General features: G+C 33.5%; 2 protein-coding genes across 2 annotated transcripts; one reads left to right on the forward strand and one right to left on the reverse strand.

Moving 5' to 3' along the window:
* Positions 1 to 1,553: 1,553 nt before the first annotated feature.
* Positions 1,554 to 15,545, forward strand: LOC112030789 (TMV resistance protein N). Its single transcript, XM_065781922.1, has 8 exons — positions 1,554 to 2,029; positions 7,734 to 8,835; positions 8,922 to 9,230; positions 9,318 to 10,400; positions 10,484 to 11,284; positions 12,470 to 12,653; positions 12,851 to 13,132; positions 15,119 to 15,545. The coding sequence occupies exons 1-5, from the start codon at positions 1,554 to 1,556 to the stop codon at positions 11,069 to 11,071; spliced, it is 3,558 nt and encodes a 1,185-aa protein (XP_065637994.1). The 3' UTR covers positions 11,072 to 11,284; positions 12,470 to 12,653; positions 12,851 to 13,132; positions 15,119 to 15,545.
* Positions 11,589 to 12,008, reverse strand: LOC136071073 (peptidyl-prolyl cis-trans isomerase CYP28, chloroplastic-like). The gene has a single exon (XM_065781923.1). It carries the CDS (start codon positions 12,006 to 12,008, stop codon positions 11,589 to 11,591), a length of 420 nt encoding a protein of 139 aa, XP_065637995.1.
* Positions 15,546 to 15,576: the final 31 nt, after the last annotated feature.

Genomic DNA, 15,576 nt, shown 5'->3' on the forward strand with positions numbered 1-15,576 from the left:
GAAGAAAACAGAGAAAATGAGAGAAAGGAGAGAGAAAGTCAGTTATATGTTTTTGTAAATTATTATTATTATTTTTACAATACTTGCTACAGTACAATTCCACTTTTGGAATTGTACTGTAGCAGTATTGCAAAAATATTTGCAATACCTGCCTTTACCATTTTCTGATGCAGCACGTTTTGCCCCTTAAAATGCCAAATACACCTTAGATATAGCATTAGCACTCTAAGATCACCTCACTTATTGGCATAATAGCATTACTGTATTATTGTATTGAAGAAATTGTAGCTATAGAGTGGATGGCCACTTGAATAATAGAGAAGTGCATATATCATTTTATCTTTATAGTTTTATCTTGCTAACAATTTCCTTTTATTTTAGGACAAAGTTTGCCAACGGCACTAACTTTACTAATTATTTTTTTATTAGATGTAAATTTTGATTAATGTGCTGTTGGATAACATTTTCTTATCTTTCATATTTGCAAAATTTTCAAAAGATTAAAAATCAATAGCTATATCATCAATAAAATATTTAAATTTTAAGTTTTTGTAATGTAAAATTATGCATTAAAAATAAATTTATAGATTAAATAGTAAATAATATCTGATTAACGGAAAATTTAATATACATGTTAAGAACATAAAGAACAAACACTCCAACAGATAGACTTTCAAAATATATAAATATGCTAATTTTTTCAATAAGAGTTGTAGCCATTAGCTACAAATAAACTTTGTCCTTTATTATTATTTTTTTTAAAGAGTATAATTTAGCAAAAATAGCCTAGAGAGTGACTGGTATTGACAAGTAATCCATTCAAATAAATATAAGTAAAAATTCAATTTTATACTTAATTTTACAATATATTTAAGTGGTTGATAAGGAAGAAACTTAATTGATCACCATTTTTTACGTCAACTTATCGCCCTTTTTTTCATGACTCACGGTAGACCATTTTGATAAATTGTGATATTTTGAGTGAGTGCAATTTTGAAAGTGGCCCTTCTGTTCCTCCATATGTTTAAGTGTTTTCTTTTTCTTTTATTTTGGATAGCTTACAGGTATTTTTCTGTGCAAGCACATGGAAGTCTGCACAAATGGACCCACGTGAAAATAGCTTCAAAAGTTGCTGGTTTGATAGTAAAATTAAAATAAAGAAGAAACAAAAGGTCGTGGAGCCCAGGTGAAAAAAACAGCAAATTTAGTTGGGTTTGAAAGTCCAAAAAACAATGACAAATGTAAATTGTCACTAACTTCACTTGTCCGGCACGGTCAGAACAAAACGAAAAAGCCAGACTTTATGGTGTGAAAATGGCCAACTTGATAGACAAAACAAAAGCAAGTGGGAAATTTCATAGATAGTCACCTGGAAGTTCACTCGTTTTGACTACTTTTTCAGGACGTGCAAAGCAGGGAAACGATTGCATATATCACCAACCAAAGCCTTGGTAGAGAAACTTAAAGTCTCTTACTGTTGCTCCCATTCTCTAATTCTGCAACACTTTCTGCTACATATCGCTTAACAAGCTAGTAAGTTACCAATTGCTTCCATGGCCACTCAAGCAACTTCCTCCTCCCCCTCTTCAACTTCTTCGTCATCTTCTTTTTCTTCTTGCCCTCGATGGAAATACGATGTGTTCCTCAGTTTTTGCGGTGTTGACACCCGCATGAATTTCACAGATCATCTTTATACTGCTTTGAAACAAAAGGGTATTATCACTTTCCGGGATGATGAAAAACTTGAGCGAGGAAAGTATATTTCTGTAGAGCTCTTGAAAGCAATAGAAGAGTCCAAGTATGCTATCATCGTTCTCTCAACAAACTATGCTTTTTCAAAGTGGTGCTTGATTGAACTAGCAAAAATTGTTGAATGCATGGAGAAGACCAAATTGACAGTTAGAGGCACTCTTGCTAAAGCCTTTGCTAAACATGAGGAAGATACCAAAGTTAACACAGAAGATATGCAAGCATGGAAAGCTGCTTTGAAAGATGTGGGTCATTTATCTGGATGGCATGTGCATGATAGGTAACATTTGTCTTTTTAAGAGTAATTTTGTTCATATTAATATCAAAATCGTAATTTTCTACACTAAAACTTTGCTGACTTTCCCATGGATTATCATGACAAGTTTGAAGCATGGTAGTATATGTATATTTGGTATTTACTCAATATATACAAATAAAGACACAAACTTAGCAATTAAGCCTCAATTCAAATGCTTGCCTCCTTTTAGTTGAATATGTCTAATACTTATTTATCTCAAAAGCGTAGCAAGATAACAGGACAAATGTGTTTAGAAATCTACTTAAGTAGCAGTTACTTCCAAAGTTTGTTATAAGTAGGTTCTAATCCTATATAGACTTCTTTTCGTGGTAGATTTCTCATACGTTCATGGCCATGTTATTTTTACCAACCGTTTTTTTTTTTTTTTTGGTATTATCAATAGTGACCAACTTCCTCTTTTCCTTGAGAGCGATCATCTACATATATTTGGTATTGAGAAATCAGTGATTTATATTTTAGACCCAAGTTTTATAGCTAATGTCAGTTTTAAGCTAATTATTGTTCAATTTAAAACCCAATAGTTTTAAGTGATTAGCCAACTGAAGGTAGAGAGAATGATGAAGGTTTAAGCTCTGGGGTTTATGGGTCCTCTCTAGCTCTTCAAATAGAAATTCAAGTCATAAAATCAGGGGAAATGGGATCATATATATATATATATATAGGTAGGCTAAGAGGCTGAAATTGCAAAGAAAAAAATTATAGAATATATTGTCTCAGATTCTTTAAAGTTTGCTCTTTCGAAGTGTTGTACGAGAGAGGGACAAACACGCTAGTTAATTCTTTTTCAAATTCAACTTTTAATTTGTCCCTAAGTTCACTTCTTGCGATGAAGTTTGTAAGAGCGAAATACCTCAGCAACTTACTTTCATTTTAGCACTTTAACAACTTCACCTTACCAACCCAATACAAATGAAAACCCACGAAATACATGAACACATGAAAATTAAGATTAAAAAAATACAAAAATATTTGTCATGAAATTAGCCAACAACTAAAGACCTAACAGTTATAATACATATATCTTTCTTTCTCTTATTTATTTTTCCTCATTTGGATCTGTTTACATTATAAATTAATTACTGGAATTACTTTTTCCCTTATCTACATTTGGGATAGTTCACAGTTCCCCTCTTATCTTTGAACCCTCTTGTATTTGAAAACAACCAATTCTTTCCTCTATGTTTGAAAAATAAAAAAATACTCATAATCTTTTACTTTTTTTAAGTTAAATCCAACGAAGTCACAATGATTAGAGTCTTTTGACTAAATATTGCTAAATTTAAAACATATTTGCATTATAGGTATACTGTTACAAATTATTTAGGGAAATGAAGAGAGAGATTGAATTTCGGCAACAGTATTGCCGAAATTCAAGAAAAAGTAAGAGAGAGAATGAGAAAAAGGGAGGAGAGAGAAAAACTTGAATTTTGGCAACAGTGTTGCCGTAATTCGTCTGCCCAATTTTACTCACCTGACCGGATGTGTGAGTGTGAGAAGTGCAATGAGTGAGTGCCCAAAAAAAAGAAAGTAATTGTGACAATGGAATTGCCGAAAATGGTAGGGGGAAAAAAAAAAGTGAATGCCAAAATCTGGAAAATATTTAAAGAAAAATATAATGTGCTACGTACACAATATTTTTACAATATTTTCACAATAAATCACAGGTAACTAGTTATTATTAGTTTAAATTTAAATTTAACATTGAGATTACTATTTTAATCTAACAATAACAATAAATAACAACCTGATACTTAAAATTTGTTGTAAAAATTGTGTGCACTTATCATTTTTTAAAAAAAAAAAAAAAAAAAAGTGTAATGGATTTGCCGAAAATTGGAAAAAAAAAATATTTTTTCCCAGCAATGGTATTACCTGACCCTGAAGGCTAGCCATTTGACTCTGTGCTAAGTACTCCCCAGGTACAAACATCCGAGTACAATTGTCATATGACTCTATAGTGTGTTTAAATACAACTTATTGTTGCTGAAAGTTAATGAAAACTGATTGTTGTTGAAAATACTATAACAAAATAATTTTTAAATATATAAATAATACAATGAACCCATTTTTAATACTTTTTAATATGTGAACAGTGCAACACTGTTTATGCACAGTAAAAATTGTCTCTTGTCGTCAAATCCGGGCAAAAAAAAAAAAAAAAAAAGAGGAAGAAAATGCAACTCACAAAACGCGCCGCAGGTATCAATGCTATCCAAGTATAAAAAAAAAAAAAAAAAAGAGGAAGAAAATGCAACTCACAAAACGCGCCGCAGGTATCAATGCTATCCAAGTACAAACATCTGGGTACATTTTCATCTATATGAAGTTCTCCCTGACCTATGCCAAGTACAATAATACAATGACTGGATACATCTTTCCATAACTCTCATTTCTTGAAAATTCTTTCCTTTCAAAAGAGGTTTTAGAACATCTTTCATATGCACATGATTTACCTTTCAAAACTCACTATAAAACAGTTTGTATAGTTTTTAATAAAATAGGTATAATTCATTCAAACATAAGCATAAACACGAACAGCTTTGTTATTAAACACATTTGTTTCTACTCTCGTGTATTAACATACAACCTTTGAATAACTTTACTAAAACATGAATATTCCTCATGAATCAAAATTTCCTATACCACTCCATGTACCACAAATCAAAATCTGCCACCTGTCTATTAATTCCTAAATTTAAGTTTTTGTTTCACCAAAATAAAAGATTAAGGAAATAAAAACCTTGTTATCCCCCACCACCACAACTTCCTCCGCCGTCAATAACTAGAGACCACCGCCCCAATCTCACAGGCACTGTGGAATGTCCATGAAAAAGGCCGAATGGGTCCATTCAACAAATTAAAATATGATTTTCATTCAAATTTCCAACCAACAAAACTTCAATGCCATAGACAATATTGAATCATAAAGTGGGATTGATTGGTAGCAAATTTGGGTCGGTTTTGGCTTTGGGGTTTCTGGGGGTAATGGTGCATGTTTTGCTTAAAAGTTAAGGGAATGGGGCAGGGGAAGACGGGTTTTACTTTGTTGAATTTAAAGGTGTTTATAACGTGTTTTTTTAATTAAAAATACAACAATCAAAAGGCTAAATTTAGTGCAAAATTCGAAACCCAAGAAGTACAGAATCCTAAATTTAGCCTTTTGATTTGCTGTACTTCTTGGGTTTCGAATTTTGCAATAAATTTAGCCTTTTGATTGGGGTTGTGGCAGTGACTATGAGGTTAGGGTTGTTGTGGTCTCTTGCCGGTGGCGGTGGAGGAGCTTAGTGGTGGTGGCCCTTGTGGGGATGAGAGGGTTTTTATTTTTGAATCTTTTATTTTAGAAAAGTGAAAAAATAAAATAAAATAAAATAAAATAAAAAACACTTAAATTTAGGAATTAATAGACACACGGCAGATTTGATTTCTGGTACATGGAGTGGGTACAGAGAAAGCAGTACAGAAATTTTTGATTAATTTCTCATTAGCAAATACAATTACAAAACATGGGCTATTAAATGATCATAGCACATTCCCTTACCTTGGAGCAGTACCTTGAAGTCTCAAAGCTTTGCAGTGGAGTCACCTACTGGTCTTGGCCTGTCCCTAGATCAAAGGATGGAAATTCCGTTACTTAGTACCATTATTCATTTCATAACTTAGCTATCAACTCCCATAGATTTCATTCTTTACCCTAACTAGGTTCGTAGGAGTCCCTATAATTACCCAAAACCATAGCTTAGCCTTTAGGAATAAAATCCCAAAGTTAGGTGTACACTTCCTTTTAACTGCCTATTCCAGTTACATATACTTCACTTAAGATTTCAATAGGTTATCAAATCACATCTAATTTTCATGAAAATTTACAGTGCAACTCCTATAGATGTCCATTACATCTCATAACATTTTCAGAGCAAAGGAATATAACTATGATTTACCAAAAATCATACAAACCAGCATACTCAAATCTAACCTAACAATATAACTATGATTTACCAAAAATCATACAAACCAGCATACTCAAATCTAAATCTACCCTAACAGAGTTGCAGTCAACTTAGAAATTGCACTATCATTTTTATACTCATCCAATTGCTGTGAGACAATTCCATTACAAACATATGTATATTAGCTTTTATAGGAACTACCCCTAGAATCGAAATTCACCAAATATGGTTTAATCCAACTTTTTCATGTTATGTTTGAATCTGTCACAGTGACAGATTTAACACATCTACACATAAAATAAGTACAAATGGACATATTTTCATGTGGGAATTTTTATACTTGTACTAGACACGTTAAAATATATTAATAGGCAGCCAATTAAGCATTTTAATCAGCATGGCATAGAATTAAAATTCAGTGATCAACACCGCATTAATTACTAACTATAATTTTTCTTAATTGTTTAATCACATGCAACGATTAATTAGTAAGAACCCTAATCCAACTAATTAGTTAGAACAACATAAAAGTTGCGTTTAGCAAAAACCCATCATTTAAACTCTTGTTTCCTTCAATCTTATACACATGTAAAGCTGGGTCCTCAAAACTTTCTACCAACATGTAGCTTCACATAACTACTTGAATTCCCAACAATATCCAATTGAAAAATAGTATCTAAAAGAGATTTCCCACGCATCAAGCTAATTCTAAGTATTATATTAAGCTTACATCAGTACATGGATTATTGAGTGAAAAACTTTGAGAGAAATGTACTAGAATCACTCTAGTTTGAGTCTTAATTTGAGGAGAACTTGGAGGGAGAGAGCTTGGAGAATGGAGAGTGTGTTTCTTCCATCTAGTTCTTTTGTGAGACGAGAAATTAGAATGGTCTTCTTAGGCCTCTGCATGGCCCGCCACGTGGCTGATTTTACCCTTAAGAGGAGCACATGTGTCAACTATGCATGATATTTCGGTGTTAAGTGTGTCTTCATTTTTTTTTTTTTTTTTTTGAGAAGCAGGTGTGTCTTCATTTGATTGGTTAATAAGGTGCGCTAGTGAAATTACTCAATTACCCAACATGAAATTCAATTAAAGACTTAACATTTTTTTAAGGACTTAGCTTTTAGGTTACTCTAACTTATGATTAACTTTTTTTGATGAAAAACTGATGATTAACTAGTTACTTTGCTTCTCATAAAAATAAAAAATAAATAAAAATAAAAAACTAGTTACTTTGCATGTTTGTGTGTGTATATATATATAAAATTAATAACCATCATTAATCGTGTATGCTAATTAAATCAAACCACTTATTTTTACTTACTCTTATATTAGGTTCCACTGGATTAGGTTAAGGTCCTAATCGTTGCTACCTTAAAAGTAACCGGATTTACACACTCATAATAAATTTGAATGCAAACTATTCTTTTTTTTTTTTTTTTTTTGAAAGCCAAACTATTCATATTTAAATGCATGAATTTGAATATAAAAATAGTTGATGCAAAATTATAGTATACTAAGAAGGATACTTAGCATAATTATAGTGCATTTATAATCTAAAGGCACATAACATTAAATTATAGGGTAGGTAGAAGGAAACTTGGTAAAGAATTGAAGTGCCATTAGAATCTTATTTGAATTATTGATTGAGCTCCCACCTTCATATATTATATACAATTATTCCACCATGAAATTTTTTGTTTTGCTAACTTCTTTGCAGGCATGAATCAATAGTTATCCAAGAAATCCTTAAAAAGATACTTGGTGAATTGAATCTTATATCCCAAAATATTGTTTTCAAGGACCTTGTTGGAATAGAATCTCGCGTGGATGAAATGTTGAATTTATACTTAGATGAAGGGCTTGGTGGTGTTCGCTTTGTAGGGATTTGCGGGATGGGTGGAATGGGTAAAACAACTATTGCACAAGAAATTTTTAAAAGAATATCTGGCAATTTTGAAGCTACTTGCTTTATTGCTAATATTAGAGAAGAAACTAATAATCAACATCTAGTTTCTTTACAGAAACAACTTCTTTCTAAGATCCTCATGGAAAGTGAAATAAATATATGGAATGTTAGTGAAGGAATCAGTGCTATAGGGTATAGACTATGCAACAAAAAGGTTCTTATAGTTCTTGATGATGTAGATGAAGAAGAACAACTAGAAGCATTAGCAGGGAAACATGATTGGTTTGGTCTTGGGAGTAGAATTATTGTAACAAGTAGAGATAGGCATTTGTTGAGAAGACATGGAGTGGATGATGTATATACAACTAAGGGGTTGAATGATGATGAAGCCTTGGAGCTTTTTAGTAGGAGAGCTTTCAAGAATCCACATCCTAAAGAAAATTATGCAAAATTGTCTAAGGATTTTGTGAGATGTGCTGACGGCCTTCCTTTAGCTCTTAATGTTTTAGGTAATTCATTGTTCGATAAAACAATGGATGAATGGAAAAGTGCCCTAGATAAACTAAAAATAGAACCTGATGGAAATATTATGAAAATTCTTCAAATAAGTTTTGATGGGCTAATGGATACAGAGAAAGAACTATTTTTAGATATGGCATGTTTCTTCAAAGGAAAGAAAAAAGATTTCATAAGAGATATACTAGAAAGTTTCGGTTACCACCCAAACTGCAATATTCGTGTCCTCATGGATAAATCTCTCATAACCATTGAAGAAAATGGAATTTTGTGGATGCATGATTTGCTTCAAAAACTAGGTCAAGAAATTGTTCGTCGTAAGTCCCCTAAAGAGCCAGGGGAACGAAGTAGGTTGTGGATTTATAAGGATGTTCTTCATGTATTGCAGAAAAATACTGTAAGTTGACAAATTTAATCTTGTAAGTTTACAAATTCTTCTAAGTATTTATCAATTATTCTAATTTCATTGTTCTTGATTATTAGGGAACGGAGGTAGTTGAAGGCATAATGCTAAACATTTTTATTCAAAAAGAGGAACACATAAATTATGAAGTCTTTTCAAAGATGAAAAAATTGAGATTGCTTAAAATTAATTTTGTGCAACCTCAGCATGGCCTCATTAGAGGTAATGTGCAACTTCCAAAAAGTCTTAGTTATCTTTCTGACGAGTTACGCATTATAGAATGGCACGGATATCCTTTTAAATCCATGCCAACTAGTTTTCAACCAAACAAACTTGTTGAACTCATAATGCGTTTTAGCTGCATCAAAAACTTGTGGAAAGGAATTATGGTAAGATTTTCACTCAAGCAAATGTGTATTTTCTTCCTTTTCATTAATACTTGAGTTTAGCTAATAATTTTTTTTGGTTTATAACAGAATTTAGACGAGTTAAGACTCATTGACCTAAGTGACTCCCAAAACTTGATTGAGATGCCAGACCTTAGTGGAGCTCCAAAGCTTAAGCAGTTGATTCTTCAACGTTGTATAAGACTATCTAAAATTCATGCATCTCTTGGAGATCACAAACAACTTATTCAATTGGATTTGAATGGTTGCAAATGTCTCGAAAGCCTTCCTCACAAGATCAACTCAGAAGTACTTGAAATTTTCAATCTTGGTGGTTGTTCAAGACTAAAGAAGTTTCCAGAATTTGTTGGAAATATGTCACATTTATCAGAACTTTGTTTCAGTGAGACTGCTATAAAACATCTACCATTATCAGCAGAGCATTTAACTGGCCTTACTAAATTAGATCTAAGAGACTGCAAAAACCTTTCTAGTCTTCCAAATGCTTGTTGTTATTTGATGTCTCTAAAAATTCTCACTTTGTCTGGCTGCTCAAAAATTAATGAACTACCAGAGAATTTGGGGAATATCAAAGGTCTTGAGGAGCTAGATGTAAGTGAAACTGCTATAACAGAATTACCCTCTTCGTTGGGTCTCTTAAAAAATCTCAAAGTACTATCTCTTCGTGGATGTGAAGGCTTATCATCTATATCATCAAATAAACTCATCAGTTTTCCTTTAATGCGAAAAAGAAGAGTAGACCCCACGGGCATGTTAGGGCGTTCTCTTTCTAATTTATGGTCTTTGACCGAATTGAATCTAAGTTATTGCAATCTTCAGGCAATCCCTGATGGTCTTGGTTGTTTGCCCTCTTTAACAGAATTAGATCTTAGGGGAAATAATTTTGTTTGCCTTCCTGAGAGTACCACTCGACTATCTAATATGAAGTATCTTCGTCTGTGTGGTTGCACACACCTTCGATCTTTGCCAGAGCTTTCATTAAATAATGGGCTTATTGATGCAGATGGTTGTACCTCACTGGAAATATTACCATTAAGACCTGAAGTTGGTCCTTATCCGAAACTCTGTCTTCTCAATTGTGTTAAATTGATTAACAATGAAGACTACGGTGACATGTTATTAACAACGCTAAGACATCACATTCAATTTAAGGTCTCTCTCTCTCTCTCTCTCTCTCTCTCTCTCTTGCTTGTGAGGTTCTAAATATAATGATTTTGTAATTTTGTATGTTTCAGGGAGATGAACCCATGGATTATATTATAATTCCTGGAAGTGAAATTCCGAAATGGTTTAGGCATCAAAGTGTGGGGACTTCAGTGAATTTGCAAGTGCCTTCAGATAAATTGAAGGGAGTCGCTGTGTGCGCAGTTTTTGTGCTCCGCCAACATCATCCACTTCACCAACTTCCTTCAGGTGATGAGAATGATTTAGGTTATATATTTACGCATAGGCTTCAGTGCTACTTGAAAGCCAACGGATATGAAAGCAAATCGATATCCCACAGGTTTCATTTTTCGGAACAATTTGGTAAGATTGAATCATATCATCTTTACCTGGGTTACGTTCCCTATGCATCATTTGATCCAAAATTGAAAGAAAATTGGAGTCAAGTAGATGCTAATGGATTGGGTCAAATTGAGATTGGATTTAAAACCGCAGGTCCTGGATTAGAGGTTACAAAATGTGGGGTCCGTTGGGTATACGAGCAAGACATTGAAGATCTGAACCAAACTATGCGTGGGTGCAGCAGCAACAGTACCTGTAGCATCACTCCTTATGAGGATGATTTGGAAGATTCAGCAAAAGATACCAAAATTGAGTGAAAGCCATGATGAGTATGATAGGGATGAGAATGGAACCAGTGGAGAAGGTACCTCTAATCTAATTGAAAGATTCATTCCACGTTTGGGAATTTGGATTGGGAATTTAAGCACACAAGGACAATGTAACTCTGATTGAGAGGAAGAGAAATCTCAGTGAAAGTGTTGGCTTTGATGAATCTGTAAAGCTGATAATCTTTTTCCTCTGAATTTTTTGTAAGTCACTGATATCTTTCTCCCTTTTACGGATCTTTTTTGTTAGCTATATGTTTCTTTTTTAAATTCGTTGGCATATGCTTTCATCTGAGTTCAACCATCTGCATTTTTTGATTTCAACCATCTGAATTTTTTGATTTTTTGTTCACTTATGTTGTGGGAAAAAGAAATCACATGGCTGGCCTGAGAAAAGGTGACCTCTCTGGTGAAAAATGGCCCAAATTTACTTCTTTCCATTTGATTTTACAACAATACTGGAATTGCAAAAATGTAGTAAATGCCATAAAGAGAAAACTCACCCCATTTAATGAATGAGGGTGTTCTTGTATGAGGAAGAGGAAGTGGAGGAACACATAGACTTGAAGTTGGAGACAGTGAGAGGGATGAGGTGGCCATAGAGGCCAAGAATGAGGCGGCCTAAGAGGAAGGATTCAGTGCAGAGAGGAGTGGAGGGGTCAAGGGAGTGAGTTGGGTTGGTGTTGGGGAGGAAAGTGGTGGGGCAGAGGCTGAAGTCCATGAAGATACGGTCGGTGATGGTGGTGTCAAGTGGAGGAGAGGCTAGTGAGGGTGGTGGAGGAGTGGTGGTGGTGAGGGAGAGTGAAGTGGTGGAGAGGAGGAGGGAGCAGTGGGTGATTATGGGGTTGAGATGGAGAGGAGGAGGGTGGTGGTTGTGGTGGTGGTGGGAGAGGAAGAGTTGGGGTTGGGGTGTTAAAGCGCGGGCCATGATGATGGAGTGAACATGTTGTTTTTTGTTTGTGGATGGGAATTATGATGGGAGGGAGGGAGGGAGAGTGAGATTGGTTTTTGCTGGAGGATTGGGGTCTACTCATTTACAATTTGGATAGAATATGAGCTATTCTAAACTTCTAAAAATTACGCTTTTTTTCTATTCAAGTGTGGCATTGTTTTAATTTTTGGTTTAATTTTTGTCTATAAAATCTGATTCTGTTTTCAAAATATTATTTTTGTCCATATCAGTAACTAATATGGCTTAAGAGTTAAGAGCATTTGCATTGTGGTTCCAAAAATTTCTGTCCATCTAAAGAACCCTTGTTTTATTTTCATGTTTGCTGTATTAAGAAATATAGAGCCTAAGGTATTTCTTGTTGACAATTTGGAATTAGAAACTTTTCATCGTCTTACTTGTCTGTCACTAGGAAACTGATGTCATGCTGTTCCATCTAGGTGAATGGATGTGGGTGTCCTATATATCATATATATGGTGTGCGTCACTTTCAGATTGGTTGAATCAATGCAGTTGCATTGAAGCTTTCAGTTGCCAGCATTTGCCCAAGCTTTGCAGTAAAGAAGTGTGGGCTTTGTCTCATAAGTCATAATAGCATGATGATATGCAGAGTTCTAGCAAACAGTAAGGCACTGCTTGGCTTCTTTATCTTACAAATGTGGTATCATTTATTATTTTATGAAAACAAGAATAATTTTTCCTCTACTTTCACTGCTTCCTTTGTGACTTTTGAGCTATTCTTAAGTTAATGGTATGTCATCCACCTTCTAGTCTTCTGTCAATAGACTTATTTAAAAAAGTTTTTTTTTTTTTTTGAGTAGAATGGTAAGATTTTACAGCTCTTCTCTGTGACATGCTACAAACAAAAAACTGGTTGTTGTGCCTTTTCCAAAAAGTGGATAGAGCACCCTAATCTAATTGAAAATTGGATTGGGAATTTATGCACAGAAGGTAGTTCTATTTGTGATGAAGAGGAATCCCAGTGAACCTGGTAGCATTGATGAAGCTACTGGACTTTGTTGGGGAGGAAAAATTGTGAAACTACTAGCAGACAAGAAGAGTGCAACAAATTGTGTGCTCGTCATTTTTGTCCAATTATGTTGGTGAGTAAAATCTGCACTCTTGCTACTCTCGCAATGCCTATATATATATATATATATATATATAATGAAATTTGCATTTGCTCAGTTCAATTTTCTTGTCAATCAAATTTTTCAAAGTTGAAAACTGTCCTACATGATCTGTTATTTTCTGTTTTGATTAGATCTTATATGTGTGCTCTTCTGTTATGGACATAACAATTTGATTTTAGATCATAGACTCCAGCACTTTGCCTTATCGATTAATCATTGGTAGGATATGGATGTTGGTTATCTAAGATAAGAAGTTTAGTAAAATGGGAAATTTTATTGCAAAATGGGTAACCAAACTAGATAGATTAATATTGGCTATATTTATATATTTTCTATTCTTTTGGATAAACATTGAAAACTTAAAGAGGTTTGAGATCATTGTTATTTGTAGGTTATAGTTGAATTAGATTTGCACGAACATAAAAGAAAATGAATTTAGAATACATGATTACTAGCACTTCACTTTATTTTGAGTGGTCATAGGAAGTAACAAATGAGAGAAGCATACCGTTTTTGTATATGATCTGTGAGAGAGAAGCATACTCCTTGTGTATACGATCTCTGTGATATTGTCCACAGACATTTTATGGGACAATATCCCAATTTGGATTGATTGATCTCATGTGCATGATTTATTCTGTTCTCTGTATGTCAACGTATTCCGGGGACAAACTCAGGATTTTAAGCTAATGGGGGCCAAAGTATAAAGGAAAAAAAATCCAAATAAGTATCCATATAGTATTAAAAAATTATAAATACACAAAATCATTATTTCTAAATATATTAAGATGCAATCATCTACCAAAAAAGACAAACAAAAACAAAATAATGTTTTTTTTTTTTAATACTAGGCTGGCTAGGAGTTCTATTTTTTTATCACTTCATTTAAAATAATAGAAACAACTCATTAAAATAATAAAGAAAGAGAGAGAATTTGAGTTTTTTAATAGAAGGAAGAGATATAATCTTAATAAAATATTGTATTTTTTTTTAACAACTTGCTACAATCAACTGGTATTTATACTAGTTTACTATAGTTGCAAAAAAATTAGCTTTAGCTTCTCTAAAACACATGTTTTATTGGTTTTTTGGTGGTAAAATAGTTTTTTTTTTGGTAAAATATAATCACCATTGTGAATGTTTTTATTGTTTTTGTTAACTTTTTGGGTAAAATAGTTGCTATTTGGGTTAGACTAGTTAGGTTGATTGGGGAGAAGAGGGGCCTAAAGTTTTGGAAGGGGGCTCAACTACAGAAATAAAATATATAATAACTATATATATATATATATATAAATAAATAAATAAATAATTGGACCCGGGGGGGCTCAGGCCCCCACCTAGGTCAGTCCCTGACCTTTCTGTATGTCCACCTGCACTGGAAAATATATCCTCAAAATTTAAATGAGTCCTTAATATTCCTTAATTTTCTTAAACTTAAACAATTATTTTTTCTAGTAAATAAAAAAGTATATATAATGAGAAGCTTTATAGTAGCCTTGATGCTAGTAAAACTACTGTTCTTAATATTCTTGAAGTTTTGTTTCTTTCATGGTTTATTGAACATACTTCAGTAAATGAATGATAAGTAGGGTGGCTATTTTGGCTTGGTTGATTAATTAGGATGCAAGTTGATTAGAGAAGCTTATAGGTGGATAACACCTATGCAAAAAACACGTAGTTCTCTCAAATAGCACTCAAGGCTACATATTTCATTAGCTTCAAAACTAACGGATTACAACAGAAGGTTAAATGCCTATTTATACAGGCTGTATCAGAGTGCAGCCAAAAAATCAACCTGATCTGATCTTATCTACTGTTGAACTAGACTAAATAACCACTTAACATCCTGACTAACACATTACAAAAAGTTCTCAATGTTTACTTTTCTCTAGCAACCTTTAGCCTACTGTTTGGTTACAAGCCCAAAATAACTTGCCTCTAACTTGACTGTTACAGCTAAGACTTCCAGCCCTCCAAGCTCCTTCCAACTGCTTCCGTATGAATTGGCAAAGACTCAGACACTCAGTTAATCTCCTTAAGTGATCAACAGCTGGCTGCTGCAAATAACAAGTTTCATTAGGCTAGGCTGCTGGCTGACTGAATGTACTGCTGAACTAACCTTCCTGCTGGATTATTGTTGCTACTACTGTAATTGAAATCAGACCTTTTGATGCTCCTACATCAATGAAAAAGCCAAAGAAACTTTGTTGCATATATATATTATAACTACAATTAATTTCCCAAGCATCTTTGTGTTTTCTGGTTTGGTGCTCCATTTTACAGGACATCGAATGGTTTTGCTTGCTGTCATTATTGATGGCCATGTTGTAAATTAGAAAATATTTACAATGTTATGCTAATATATTGGCTCTTAAGCTGTCAATTGTTTTTGTTTTTTTTTTTTTGGGGGGGGG

Source organism: Quercus suber, unplaced genomic scaffold (assembly GCF_002906115.3).
Source record: "Quercus suber isolate HL8 unplaced genomic scaffold, Cork oak 2.0 scaffold_283, whole genome shotgun sequence".
Taxonomy (NCBI): Eukaryota; Viridiplantae; Streptophyta; class Magnoliopsida; order Fagales; family Fagaceae; genus Quercus; species Quercus suber.